Source organism: Tyto alba, unplaced genomic scaffold (assembly GCF_018691265.1).
Source record: "Tyto alba isolate M040663 unplaced genomic scaffold, T.alba_DEE_v4.0 Super-Scaffold_13, whole genome shotgun sequence".
Lineage (NCBI taxonomy): Eukaryota > Metazoa > Chordata > Aves > Strigiformes > Tytonidae > Tyto > Tyto alba.
In genome coordinates this window covers 11,165,484-11,180,392 of record NW_024881275.1, presented here as the reverse complement: position 1 = coordinate 11,180,392, position 14,909 = coordinate 11,165,484, and the positions used below count along the sequence as shown (strand labels likewise).

The 14,909-nt window shown below is 42.1% G+C and overlaps 1 protein-coding gene across 1 annotated transcript in view; it reads right to left on the bottom strand.

Moving 5' to 3' along the window:
- PALM2AKAP2 (PALM2 and AKAP2 fusion) overlaps positions 1-13,447 on the bottom strand; it is a 227,536-nt gene extending 214,089 nt beyond the window's left edge. The window contains exons 1-2 of the mRNA XM_032981577.2: positions 10,962-13,447; positions 10,735-10,815 (exon numbers count right to left, since the gene is read on the bottom strand). Coding sequence (XP_032837468.1) covers positions 10,735-10,815; positions 10,962-11,246 — 366 coding nt within the window. The 5' untranslated portion in view covers positions 11,247-13,447. The remainder of the gene's footprint in view (positions 1-10,734; positions 10,816-10,961) is intronic.
- Between the last annotated feature and the right edge of the window lie 1,462 nt (positions 13,448-14,909).

Here is a 14,909-nt window from a genome sequence, read left to right as displayed (position 1 = left end):
TTACATTTAGTGCTAGCAAGGAAATATTGCATAGCCCCTCCAATGCACATATTTGAATTAATGCTCTGTTGAAAAGAAAATCTTTACTTTCAGTGCTGCATTTTGCTTTAATGTTGCATCAAAAGTTTAAGTATCGGCAACATTTTACTGTTACAAGTAAATCTTTTTAGCACCATGTTCATATACCATTATGCCTGTTACCTTCCACCTCTGGACTCCCTGCTTGTGAAAGGTGATTAATTCTACCCAGCAGTATTGCTGATTTTGGAACTACTTCCATAAACATTGCTCATAAAGAATAACACATTTCTAGTCCCACATGAGGTATGGCGATCTTAACCTGAGGCCCAGATGCATTTGCCAGACTTGCCATTTGACTCTTTGTGACGATATAAAAGACAGTTCTTGCGGGGCTGCCACCTTTTGAGGTAGTTTCTTCAAGCCGTTTTGGGTTGGTTTTTTTTGTATTTACAAGTGGTTAGAGGGGCAATCAGTACTATCCCTCCCTGAGGGCAGTGCTTGCTAAAGTGGAACACTCCTCTGGCTGCTGAGTAATTTTCAATGAAGCTGATAATCCTGAGGAAAAACAAAGGTCAAAAGTTGACGCAAGATAGCCTCCTCCAGTAAAATGTACCTGCTCTTGAGAAACACTACTGAATGTGGACTATTCAGGGTAATGATGCTCTTCTGTGCCGTGCAAAATGGGCAATAATGATCCCTGGTGTAATTCCAGTGAAATCAGTGGTGTTACATCAAAGGCACTATTACCAAAATCTTTGCCAAATTGAAGTTTTGTGAAATGTCTCTGGGTTTTGAGGCCTGAAGACCACCAGACATTAACAGTTCAGAGCTGGAATTATTTATTATTATGATGTTATTTTTTTTTTCCCTACATGAATTCAGTATCTCTGTCCTGGAAAAAGGGTGCATGCAGGAGGTTGGTTCCTCATGTTCTCAAATCGGCGTATCATCAGCCCATGCCCTTCTAAAAGAGTGCAATAAACCTCTTTCTTCACCTGGCAGTGTGAGAGTCAGATATTAGCCCCAAACACTCCCATTAGGATGCTAGCATAACTGGCTGCATTTCAGATTTGCTCTTTGCATTTCAGAAAGCTCCCTTGGTACAAAAAGGCTGATTTTTCCAGGCAGATCTGGAGCTCTGGAGGCAGCAATGAGCTCAGCTTTGCTGTTTGGCAGCTACCTGGAGCACCCCACCCAGGGACTGCAGCTTTGTCAGCCACCGGATCAGCTACAAGAGGGAAGGTTTCCCGGAGCAACAAAGCCTGCTCTGCCTGTGCACGCTCCCAAGCATCTTCCTGGGTTGATAAAACTGAGTTTTCAAGCAGCACAAGTGCAAGTATGACCACCACTAAAACTCTGGAATTCCTCCCTTTTACTTCATTTCCATGGTCGTTCTGAACACTGCATCTCTTGCTTGCCTTATTTTTAGGCAGCTTTCTCTGACATCCAGCTGGCCCTAACCCAGATAGTTGCAGGTTACCAGCAGGTCTAGGTTGAACCTGCTGGTGTACAGCACAATTGCCAGTATTAGCAAAGAGGTTACTGGGATATGTACCAAGATTATAGAAAGACTTGGTCCTTTGCCAGCAGGCCTTCCCTTGCATTCCAAAAAAATGGAAAAAAAAAAAGTTGTTTGCATGGCTGTAGTGTGAGCAGGCACATTAATATCAGATGCCCTTAACCATTCCTAAATAAATATGCAAATGCAGAGAAGGGCTGTAGACATAAGCAGAATGACACATGGGTCCATCTTGAAATAAGCAGCTCCTTCAAAATGTATTCCTGAGTGATGCTGTAGTATTTCATTTTCTGGTAGGTGAACAAAACAGTTCAACTCTTTGTCCAGACTGATGCAGAGTTCTCCTATGTGGGGTTTCAGCACAAGAGAGTCTGCTTGCAAAACGGAGGAGAGATGTGGTCCTCAGCAAGCACAAGAGATTTTACTCTGTTCTGCCACAAGATGGATGTGGCCTTCTATGGCATGACTGGCCCTGGAACAGAACAAGTAGCCATACCCCTCTTGCCAGTATGATCTGATTTTGCATAGCAGCCAAAGTTTCTGTTGCCTTTCCAGTCACCTAAAACACTCCTAAAACAAGGAGCATGTTTGCATGATACATGGATACGACTCAAATGCTGCCCAGATTAGGGAATTAAGTTATGTTGAAAAACATGCAGCTCGATTGTAGTCTTGACTTCAACCACAATGTCATAGCTAACATAAATATAATCCAACAAAAAAAAAGAGTATGTTAGCTTGTGGAGCTTAGCCAGCCCAAGATCAAATAGCATGTTTATAAAGCAGATTAAATATTATCCTGTAGAGTTGCAAGTTTGTTCTTGTTCTTGTTATAACAGAACAAAACATTTCTTAGAAATATTTTAAGGAAGTGATGCCTTAAAAAATTTTTTTAAGAAGTATACATTTAGACCAAGAGTCACACATATTTTCCAGTTGTCAGTTAATGTGTATTCATCACACAGAACATTAAAACACATTAACTTTTTTCAAGCATGTTAAGACCTGTCCACTGTAATTGACAACCTTTTGTGACCAGGCATCGGAGACTGATGGCTTAACCTCCTACAAAGTTTCTTCTCACTTACCTGAGTTTTCCCTTTTCATAAAACCCTTACTGCAGTGGACCCCTGAGCTCAGGATCACTGGTCCTCAGGTCTTGAGAGCTGCTTGAAAGCCTGGTGCCCCCAAGGCAGTCTGCTCATTCAAGGAACTGGTGTTCTTCCTGCCCCCAAGTAGCCTGTCTCCTGTTTCCCCATAGCTCCTGGGGCGACAGAGGTTTGCTACAGCACCAGTGTGCCACTGGGATGTGGTGCAAGGCGGGGTGCATAGGGGGAGGTGAGTAAATAAATAGTAAATAAAATGAATAAATAAATAAAAATAAATGATGGCCACTATTATGATCAGCTCCACTTGGAATCATGGCAGCCAAAAGACTTTGCAGAGATAATCCTTCCCACCTTGTTTCTTTGCTGTAGCTGGTACATCTGACAGCCCTTCAGCTCCCCTGAGTGCTTACTCAGTCACTGCTCTTTCTCAAAGCACATGTTCAGCACAGCAACAGAGCAGACAGGTACATGTTAAATAGCACAATATGACAACATAAATGGGTGAGGGAAGACTGACATAGCTAGCATGATTTGTGTTCACCTGGGAAGGGCCTGCTCTCTGCTGGGTGCCCCCGTGGTAAGGCAAGGGGATGGGATAGTGCAGCTGCAGAGCCAGCCGCGTGCAACCGGAGCTGCAGAGGCACAGGAAAGGCACGTCCATGGTAAGCTACTTAAAGGATGGGTATGATCATAGTTGAAGCTCCTTCATGATGGTCTCATGCTTTGTTTGTTTAAAAACTCTCAGGAACAGAATTTGCAGCTGTACAGAGGCACAATTAGGAAGGCATTTGGGAAAAAATGTGCCAATTGTATTACATCCTTGGAGTAAGCTTCCCATCCATTAGCAAGAACACCAGTGTAAATATTTTGTGTTGTTTTTAAATTGCTCAGGTCCCATACTTTATTTTACTTTGTAAACCAAGTAGACAGTAGATTCCATACAAAGACAGAATAAAACACAAGTTCTTCCAGCTGCAAGGAAACCCACCACAGCAAGAGACATTGTCAAGACTTTGTGAGAGAAGACACAAAGTTTGGGTCTTTCTTGCTTAGATAATTTAGCAGCCACAGAGCCCTGGTCTGTACAGACTAGTTTCACCAAAGGGCTTCATAGGTACAGCCTGCTACAAGGTAAGGTTTTTTTAATATTCATTAAAGACTTGAGATGACGTTGAGACAAAAAACAACAATATGATGAAAGATAATTCAAACACAGGCTCTTTTCTACATATATTTCCTATACATCCATGCTACCAGAAAGTTCTGCTTGAGGTAACAAGTGAAAGCGATCATGTTGGTACCTAAGCTGGAGACTTAGGCTTTATTCTTCAGTAACTCTCTTTGGGAAAACTATTTAAGATTTTGGACTTCTTCATGGCAGGATGGTAATGATGGCTCTGTCCGGTTATTTGTCATTTTGCTTGTGGTGAGATTTGAGCACCACAATGAGAATAAACAACAAACAACTGTCAGCGGCTGCTGCAGGGGTAAGGGGAGGGATGCAAGGACCAGGCTGTCCCATCAGGCACACACCGGCAGTGTGGGGACACAGCTTCCAAAAGGGGATGATGCAATGAGGGTGTATGTGGGAGCAGATTTCCCAGGCGGCCTAAGGGATCTCCATCCTGGGCAAGAGTCCAAACACAATGGGATGAGGATGGGCATGGGAGCAACCTGCTCCTGCTGGTGGGGGCATGAGCAGACCTCAGTGTCCCCTCACACATAAATTACTTTATAACTGTGAGAACGTCTGTGTTTCCCAGGGAATTTTGGAGCTGGAGCAAGAAATAGCTTCAAGCTAGCTGAAGTTTCCGGACTTCATGTGGTTGGACTGAAAAACTGAGTAAGACCCTCTTTTATAGATACACACACGAAAAAGTTTTGATGAGACTTCTACCTCCTGGAACCAGAAATTTAGGTACGCTTTGGTTTTCCCTGTAAGTACTCACTCCATGTTTTCAAAGGAAGTAAAGCCTGGTTTTAGGAGGAAAAAAAACCTCAACCAACCAAACAAACAAACAAAAAAACCCAAACCAAAACAAACCTCTTTTTGGAATAGTTAGCAATCTGAGATTTTGAAAACTGGCAACCCTCTCCGCCCAAAACAAATAGGCTTTGCAAGTTATCATCATTACTACACAGTCAGAGTTGCTTTTAGTATTATCTTCCGAAATAATAACTTCCTGTCTTATTCAGTTTCTCCTCGGCTTCAGTTTATCACTCCTTCCCATATACACACATCAGTCAAAAGAGGCAAAAAGAAAAGCTATTTTTCACAGATTCCTTTCTTTTCTGGTCTTAGAAGCCCTTACATTCATTGTTTTAAAAGCTGGACACAGGTCATGTGAATTAATTTTTGAGCACATATTGGGCCATTATGAGGGGCAGAGAGGGGTTGAAGCAAGCTGTAAACATTCCCGAGCTACTTTGACATGGTCTGGCTGAAATGGAAACTGCTGGAGTGGCAATAACCTGCTCAAAGCACCTTGCTATTGGTGAAAACGTGAGCACCAATTTTGATGGGTTTCAAGGAATTCTTGCATGTATGGGGAAGTGTCTCCTTACATGGTCATCCCAGGATAACTCTACCCCAGTTTGAAGTACAACTCATACAACAATACCTTTTTGCCGAACGAAAGCATTCTCGCAGAGGGATTGTACCAGAATAATTACAGTATATTCAGCTGTGTGGCAATGACATGCAGATAAGAAACATGAGTTAAAGGACTAAAGCTTTCATCTCTTTGGGGTAGTCAATTTGCATAGCTGGCACGGAGAAACTATTCTATTGTGGCTAAAAGATTTTATCTGGGGATAGATATTTTGTTTTCTGATTACTTGAAAAGAAAACCTACAAGTATTTTTGAAATCTCTCCTTTCTAATCTCTACTGCCTGGCAAGGATATCCAAAGATTTTGTACTCTGTAAGCAATTCAGAAAGAGCAAGTGCCCTAAATCCTTAGGCTGTGCAGTCCTGTTCCCCCTACCACTCCCTTTCTGGCCTAATGAATCTGCATTTCTCTTCTGGATCATGAAACAGGTTAGCAGAGAGACTTTCACTTCTCATCTTAAATCCTGGTGGGAGGTAAGCTTTCCAGGGAAAGGTAGGCATCAGCCCAAAGATGCTAATGCACAGAAAGGGATGAACAGGTGGCTGCTATGCTGTGGAAATGGAAATTTATCTCCAAATTAGCTCTTAACCTCTGCATGCCCCAGAACTGCAGTTGGGAAATGGAGATGACCTTCCAGTCTTGCAGAGGTGTGGTGAGCCTGGGACTACTGCAGCAGACAACGTAGACCAGAATGATGGCTCAACTATTAATAAGAACACGTTTTGGGGGCTACTGCCCTGACCCTATAGACAATGGAGAGTGCCCATGATATCATAAAATATTTTTTGTGTGCTTGACTGAGTTGCCATTTGGTTTATGGATTAATTTACTTGAAAATCATAAAGGGATTCAACATAAAAGAATAAAAACATTCCTTCATTCGCAAAAGTCATCTTTGTTTTTCCACACTGTTGCATAGATATATAGATCAATGGATCTATTTATATTCTCTGACAGCAGTTATTTCATGACTAGAATGAATTGTAGATAGCAATATAACTGTGGAAAAATAAAATTAGAATTTATTTATAGGTAAAATAGTTTTAACAAAAACCATACCACAACATAATCTCTGTAACATAAGAAGGCTTTCCTTTCCTTCAGAGTAAAGATGTAATTATGTTATAGATTAAGTGTTCATGAACTGCAGTCTTTAAGAAGCAGATGTTAACAGAAATAGGTCCCTAATATTTATACCACTCCAGAAATAAAATAACTGTGGTAAATGGATTTATTGTAACGGTTAAAATAACAGCAGAGAAGTGATTTTTCATTCAATTTAGAGGTTGTGTGCTGTTTGTTTTATTACCAGCCACCACCAAACAGAGCAACAACAAACAATTACAGACATTCTGTTCAACTACAGAAGCAGACGGATCTTGGAAGAAACACTTCTACCCTAGAGTTTATTTGAAATAGTAAACATCTCCATTAAAATGGGCCTGCCCAACTGCTGCCTAGATGAACAAGTTCTTAAAAGCAGCTGTTGCTTGTAGGTTATATCTCCAGTGCAACTAATCAATCAAAATAAATTATTGTCTTCCTCAAGAAAACACATCATGCTGATGGATACTGCAGACAGTATGCTTGCATAAGGTAAATTTTAGCCACTTCTCTGATTTCAAACTATAGAAGATGGTAACACCTCCAGTTCCCACAGATGTGGCAAGCCCCAGTTGTAGGCATACAGTCAATGAACTGCTGAAGCATGAAGTTTAAACTCTATCTACTATTAAAAAACACAACAAAACACATCTTGTGTTATATGAATGACAGAGGATTGTTTTGGTATTAAGGATTAAAGTAGGTGGGCTGCAAGTGGAGCTACTGTAAATTGCCTCTTATCAGAGAAACCCAGCATGTTCAGTCTCAAAATATGGGGCTTCAAAGCACCTTTATACCTTTTCCAACACCAAGGGCCTCTCCAGTGAAGCATCTGATTGTACCATAGACAAATACACCTCCTGCCTTCAACAGAGTGCCCCGACGGCCCTGAAGTACCACGTGGATGCTCCACGCTCACCAACGTCCCCACTTCCCAGTGATTCACAGGAAAGGTGACAATGGCTTTCACTGTCAGCAATGAGGGAATTCAGTTTTTAGAGCCTACACTACTCTAGACTCTCTCCTACTCCAAACTTTCACAGGGTTTCACTGATTAACTCAGAAACTCACAGAGATCAATAGCTGAGCCACGTTTTTGTCCTGGTGTCCTCAGCCATAAAGCCATTGGCCTCATTCTCAGGAGCCTTTGCAAAATGTGTTGCCAAAGCCTTGCCCACGTTCAGCGCTGACATTTACTAACTCCAGCATTTGCTGGGTTCTTCTGCCCAGAACAACGGGGCAGCAGCCACTGTTCCCTTATTTTCAGACAGGTATGTAACAAGGGAAAAATGAATGAACTGGTAATAGAGTGAAGACATTTTGCCAGAGGTCTAATTGGCATCAGCAACTTGAAGACTGTAGGTGATCCAGCATAAACATTTGCAATAAACTATTTCTATTAAATATTTTTCCTCTGTGAATAAAATTGTCTGAAATTAACAGAACCCCTGTAGCTTCCACAACCTTTATTAGGTAACCAAACATGCTATTTTACACAGTGGATTCTAAAAAGAAAATTATTCTGGCATCGCACAAAAATGAAGTGAACCCACTGAATCCTGGCATGAATGTCATTGGGTGAACTCAAGCTGCTAAGCTTGTGGGATCAACCCAGATACTGCAGATGCAGGATTAACCCAGATAATATTTTCAAAGGCTTCTCCACAGTAAACTTTAATGAACACTGATATGAAGTCCTTACGCCATACATCAACAACCTCACAGCATTTCCAGGAAATGCATGGTCTCCCTAGGCAAGCCTGTTTTCTTTGACCTGGCTTTACATCTTGCACTGAATTAGTTGAAATCCACATAATTCAGGAAATTAACCACTTTCTACCTAGCACTTCCAGAGGAAAATGGATGCACTTCTTTTAGGCTGTGTGAGCTAGACTGGGGAGCCATATCAGACTAGAGGACTATATTCATAGAAGACTTGGAGCCCCTGGCTTTAAGAGTCTCAGAGCAAACCAGGTGAGGTGAGGGAGAGCCATGGGGAGGTGGGGGGAGGACACGCAGCTTTTCAGATGATCAAAGCAGCCTCGCAGGCCAAATACCATTTTGGTCAGCTTCCCACTAAGCAAGCAGAACACTTAAGAAAGCATGAAAAGAAAATGCAGTTTACTTGGTTTGTCTCCACAGAGAAAGGGAAAAATCATCAGCCGGTACCTCTAATTGTTTTTCCTGTTTTGTGTTTTTTTTTGTTTGTTGTTTTTTTTTTTTGTTTTGTTTTTTTTTTTGTTGTTGTTTTTTTGTTTTTTTTTTTTTTGCCCCTGGGTCCAGTCTCTGTTTAGGAAGTGCCTAGCAGCAGTGAGGATGAACTCTGCAATCCCAGACAGACGCCTGCTACCACCTCATCCAGGTCTCCCAGCAGACAGTTATTTGGTAGTACTGTGAGGTGCTACAGACAGCTCCTGGAGCAGCAGTCACCATGACCACTCCACTAAAAGCAACATACTTCTCTAATGACAAGTGATGCCACTGAATGGAGATGTAGAGAATATCCTATCATATCTTGACGCTTATCCTTGCACCCAGAATTACAGACCTTAAATATGGCTGTGTGTTTAGCTGAGAAAGCTGCCATTTTAAATTTCTGTGCTGTCCCCTTAGCTTTCTGTATGATTGCTGCTCTTGCTCCAGGCTGTGAGCTAAATAATAAAGGGAAATAGTTAATTTTCATGTGTGTCACTCAGGAAATCTGTGCAGCAAGACTGAACCTCTGCTAGTGGCAATCAGCATAGCAGGGCTGAAATCAGTGCCAGTTTACACCAGCTGAGGGGCTGACCCCACTGCACCACCTTGAGAGGGTTTACTTTTCCCTATGGATGATGATAAAATTTAGTTTAGCAACAGCTATATCAAAATAAATCAGATGAAATAGAGAGCTGCCAGAATTGGCTTCCCCAAAGACTCCGCTTTAAGAATTTAATGAAAAAGCATAGTTCAGTTAGCTTTGAAACAGTTAATGTGATAAAGGGAGTCCTCAGCTTTGCAGCAAGAAGAAAATAAGCAACCATCATGAAGGCAATGGAAAGGGATCTTACTGCCCTGCCGCATCACCCTACAGTTGTTAGAAGAAATTCTCCCTTGCCTGTAGTCAGTGGCAGCCTGAACGAAATGGCAACTCCTGTTGCCCCACAGAAATGCAATCACATCATTGACTGGTAACATCAAAGACAATGTGTGACATCCATAGATTTACAGTGAACCCGATGGACATTTTATGTAGGCTGCAATCAATTACTTGGGCTTAACTGCATCATGTCTACCAGAAAATGAGGAATAGTTTACAGAACATGATGGCTGGGGCTTGGAGAGACAGGGGAAGGATCCTGTCTGTAGCATAACTTGAAGTCTAGTCTTCAGGTGCATGCGTAGGCAGAGACGATATTCTGCGCATCATCGCCCCACGCAGGTGCACTGTTCACACACACACACACACACATACTATTGCACGAGCAACCTAAATATCTTATTTTTAAAAATATAGCCCAGCTCACTTGCTGCAAGGATAAACTGTCCAGTCCTGATCATCTTTCTCAGATCTTTTAATAACTGAAATCCCTCAAGCTGCCCCACTAAACTAATCTAATGAGATTTGATCACAAATGTGCACTGGTTACAAAAAGATCACTTACACATTTTTGTTCTTCTCTTTGCTATGCACAAATGTAAAGACACATTCTGCTACTGACAGGAAGGATAAATGATAGAAATAACTAGGACGGCTCTCAAATGGTGCTGTCTGCAGCTGTCATGGAGTCCAACAGGGACTAGGGCTGCTCGTCACCCTGTTAAATATCAAGGCGCCTCTCCATGTAGAGACACGCATATGCATCAACACCAGCCCTGCATGTGGATACATGCCCATTTTATTATGCCATGTATGCCTAATAACTTCATCCTACAATTAAAGCTTTACACGCATGCATGCTAACTAACACCCTCTCTGCAACACACACACATACACGCACAAAATCTAATGACAGGCACCAGAAAAATCCAACGCAGCTCTGCAGGCAGAAAGTGCTCACTGAAGCTATGCAGCGCACACCCAATCCACAGCAATTGGTGTCTTATCATTATGTATAATAAATAACAGTGTTAAATAATAACAGCACCACCGTGCTGCCTGTGCTTACACCCTCCCGACTCCATGCTCCTAAGCCGTTTCTGCAACATGGTCCTGTGCACGAAACACACAGAATGAAAAGCAGGCAGGACACGATCACTGCAAGAGATAGGCTCCGGCAGTGAAAGCTGCTTCATGTCGGAGTGGGCTCTTCCCAGCTCTCAGACGTGTGATCTGCATGTCTAATAATGAACAGATTTAGTCAATCCATCATTTCTGGCATCAATCCCTTACCTTGAAATGCTGCAGCTGAAGTATCTGGTCCTCAAGCTGTTGTCTCTTGCCTTCTATTTCTGTCTGCCTTTTCCTTTTCTCCTTGGAAAAATAATTTGAGATAGAGAGAGAGAGAGAGAGAGAGAGAAATACCTCGTCAGAGAAACGGACGCTTTAAGGGTAACGGATCCGTAAAAGCACGTAAGCAGTCAAACGCATCTGTACAGATGTCACCAGTCCCATTTCACCTGCTTCTCTGCCTGCTGGTATGCAAAGAGCAGTGTCCTGGGAAGACGCCAGCCCCAGACTAGCCGGTCGCTCGCCAGCAGGAGAAATTCTCCTCGCTCGTTCCCGGCAGCCAGAGCAGCAACAGAGTGCACAGTCCCAGAGGAGGGGAGAAAACAGGCATAACAGCTGAGAGAGAAGTTAAAGGGACAAAGATGCGCTTTTGCATTTGAGACACCGGGCCAAAAACGCGGATGGCGTGGTGCAATTGTGTGACAGCGAGGCGACACGAAAGCAGTGGGCGGCATCACGAAGGAAGGGAGCTGGCTTGTAGACCGTGTTTTTCCCCGGCGAGGTTGGTGGTAAGGCTTTCTCTGGGCTCAGTGGGGAGAAGGTTTTTCAGCCAGATTGCACGGGATTTACCTGAAAAGCAAATGGGATGGGTAACCCCCAGCAGGCTTTGTTTAGAATTCAAGCCACCAGCACACACCAGCAGCTGGCCTGTACCGGCTCCCAGAAGCTGGGCTGACCAAGAGGAGCCAAGGACAGCACGGTCATTTCCACAGCTGAGGGTTTTCACGGTCATGTTCATGAACACGGCCACTCATCCGTGCCCAGGCTGCTCCCTTCAGCAAGCAGCAGACTCTCTCAGGTGTTTCAAGAGCAGAACAACCTGCTTTTCTCCTCTGCAACACCTTCCTCTTAGGAAGGAATAACTGTTTGCTTTTCATCAGTCTTCTGCACATTGCAGGTAGTGTTTCTCCTCACACATCCCCACCCCAGATCAGGTTCCTTCTCCTGGAGATCTTTGCTTGTTTTAGATTTTGCAGCCAAGACAGAAATACTGAGTAGTAAATGGAGGCAGTCAAATAAGCATATCACTCTCAGTTTTTACTAGATCAACAGTTTTTATTCCCTATCTGTGAAAGCATGTTTTTGTTATTTAAATATTTCAGTAGCTGTAGTGTTGGGCTTGAAGAAATCTGGGGATTCCTTAACCCCCAAAGCAATTTTTCTGTCTCATTCCCAGGTGCCCTACTGATGCTTTGGGAATTCTCTGCTTCCCAGGGATTTCAAACCTTCATGCCTTGTCCTCAAGGGGCATATAGGAAGATGTTGCCTATGCAGAAATTAATCATGCTTATATTGGACCTCAAACCAGGGCACTTTGAGTGAAAGCATTATATTTAAAAGGGAAATTTTTTTTTTTTTTTTTTTTTTTTTTAGTTAGCCAGGCTACCTCAAAACAAAGCAAAACACAGAGCTAGGTAAGTGTCTGGACCACTCCTGCTGGAGAGAGAGACGTCAGAATGGTGATGAGAGGGCTGGAGTAATGAACCCAGAAGAGGCAAAGTAGTCAAATGATGCTTATGTCAAGCAGTTCTGTAATACACTGCACAGTCTTACATGATGATTATTTGTGTATTTCTGCATCTACACACACATACTCCCCACTGTCTGAAGTATGTAAGAATATTACTGCTGAACAAAAATATTTTGCTGAAGTTGTTTCAGAACAGGAAGACTGGCTTTTTGGATAACTAAAATGTCACAAGCAGTGCCTGTCTTCAGCTGAAAACTTGACGTTGCATTGCTCTGTGCACGCAGAAGATAGTTTGCATTTGTGTACACATAAGCATATAAAATTTATGCATGCACCTTTAAAAATCTTTCCTTATATAAAATTGATAGTCTGTGGATCATCCCTCATATCACTCCTCCAATCACCATCTCCCCTTTGCATTTTTGAATGGAACAGGATATTGGATGACTCAGGGGTTAAAAAAACCCCAACACTGTTCAGGGTTCTCTCTTGGAATTTTCTTCATTCTGCGATATTAACAGCATACTTCAGTGACTGAAAACTAGAATTTGTTCTTTGCTATTTCCTCAAATAGCTGGTCAGCCATGGACTGGAATAAAGTAGTTCTAAAAGCGGTTACAGGTAATGGCCTAATATTCTCAGAACAGTAATAATTCTGCCCTGTTTGTGCCAAGCTGGCCAGATGACAGAATATTTGGATTTCACATATGTAGGCATTAACAGCCCACTGACACTCTACAGGCCACCTACATCTTCACAGTTAACTGACCTACATTTGTATGTGTGTCTATACATAAATATACTTTTGTATACATATATGTATTCTTCCCCTCACAAAAAAGGTCTTGCTGAAACACACGATGGAAATCACCACAATACTTCCTCTGGCTGGTTGTGTCACGCTGTATAATGGATGTGACAAGACAGCCTTATAAAACATAGATGGAAACTTCTTTTCTTTGTGAGAAAGGGGAAGCACTTAGAGTATTTTCCCTGTAGGCAGCAACACAGCAGGCACTAAAATACATGAACTACTTACTAACTAGTGGGCTTCTATGGAGTTAAATTGGAATATTGCTCATATTTCCATTTCACTGGCTTCCAGTCAGCCTGACTGCACGCCTCTACCCTCTGATTTTGTACCACAGCTATGGCTGAGGAGTATGACAGCAAAAGTATTCTTTTTTTGCTCTGAAGATTGCATGAATCAGAGAATTGGTAATTAGCTATTAGAATGTTTCACCTTCATGTCACTAGATCACATCCAATTTAGGTTTCTCTCAGCCACTGAAGGTTGTGACCATATGTGTTCCTTGTTTATATGAGCGTGTTCTGAAACAATGTGAGACGACTGGACTGGCGGACAAAAATCCCACCAAAATTGGCGTGACAAGGATTTCAGACATTCAGTACATGAAACCAGACCCCACTTAAGCAGGCTCCTGATTCAGAACTTTACTGAAAACACTGGGATGTAGAGCACACACTTACACCTGAGCATTTGTTAAGGCACTTACCTATGCTGAAGCCAGTAAATGTTCATCATTACTCTGTTCATCTACTTACAGGTATTTTTTTTTCCAAGTACGCCTGTTAAGTTACAAATTTAATAAAGGTCATGGAACCCAGAAAACAAAGCTCTTGCTTTAAACAAACAGGTTTATACCAGACAGCTTCAGTTAAATCCACATCCTTTTTTTTAATTTTTTTTTCCCCCCTACAGTGCAGGGAGTAATCCCTCACTGCTTCAGCTAGTGGTTAATACTTACCACCTTCAAGAAGTAACCTTCAAGAGTATCCCTGGTCTCCTCCCTCTGGCAAGGATGCACAGAGCTTAAGCCATAGGGGGAAGGCAGGAGCCAGGAGGATGCTCGAGTATATACAGGATGACCCAATTTTGTAGTTTTTCTGCATCTTTTGAGGGGGGTAGTGAAAACTGTTGGCTGAGATGTCAAACACACACACATACACAGTTCCTTGAAGCTATTCTGTGGACACCAAGTGGTTGTTATTTTTTTTTTTTCAAGGAGTGAAGGGATTACAGAAACTAAGTTGAAAAGAGGTGGAGAACAGGCACTGATGTCAGTTCTGCTGTGAATGTGGTATGTTTAAAATAAAAGATTTGTATCTATCTGATGTGTGCTGCTTTTGTAAGAATACAGATAATCATCATGGATGGTTACCTTTCCAAAATGGTAGAGGAGTACCATTTGGGAGGCATACTCAGGATGCTCTGAATATTTGGGATATTCATGAGTAAAATAAGATTTAAACCTTATATCCCTCCCTTCACCAAAAATACTAGGAAAATGGGAAAGTGAAAGTACTTGATTTTTTACTCACAGACAGAGTGATAGGAAAAGAACATAGGTCAAAAGGGAGAGTTACTCATGCTCTGAAATCTGTTCAATGAAAAATGAAATTTGTACTCAGGCCTTCACATGTGGATGTGCAACATGGAAACTATAAATTTGTTTCCTTTTCTAAGAAGCTTGATTTTGGAAAGGAAGCAATTGCTTCTTAGCATTAATGGTGGCCAGTGCCACTCTCCTATTGCTAAAAAACAAATATATCAGTTAAGACCCCATCCACTTGGAAGACAGAAGTGATGGGAAGACAAAATGGAGATATGTAGAATTGTGAGTAG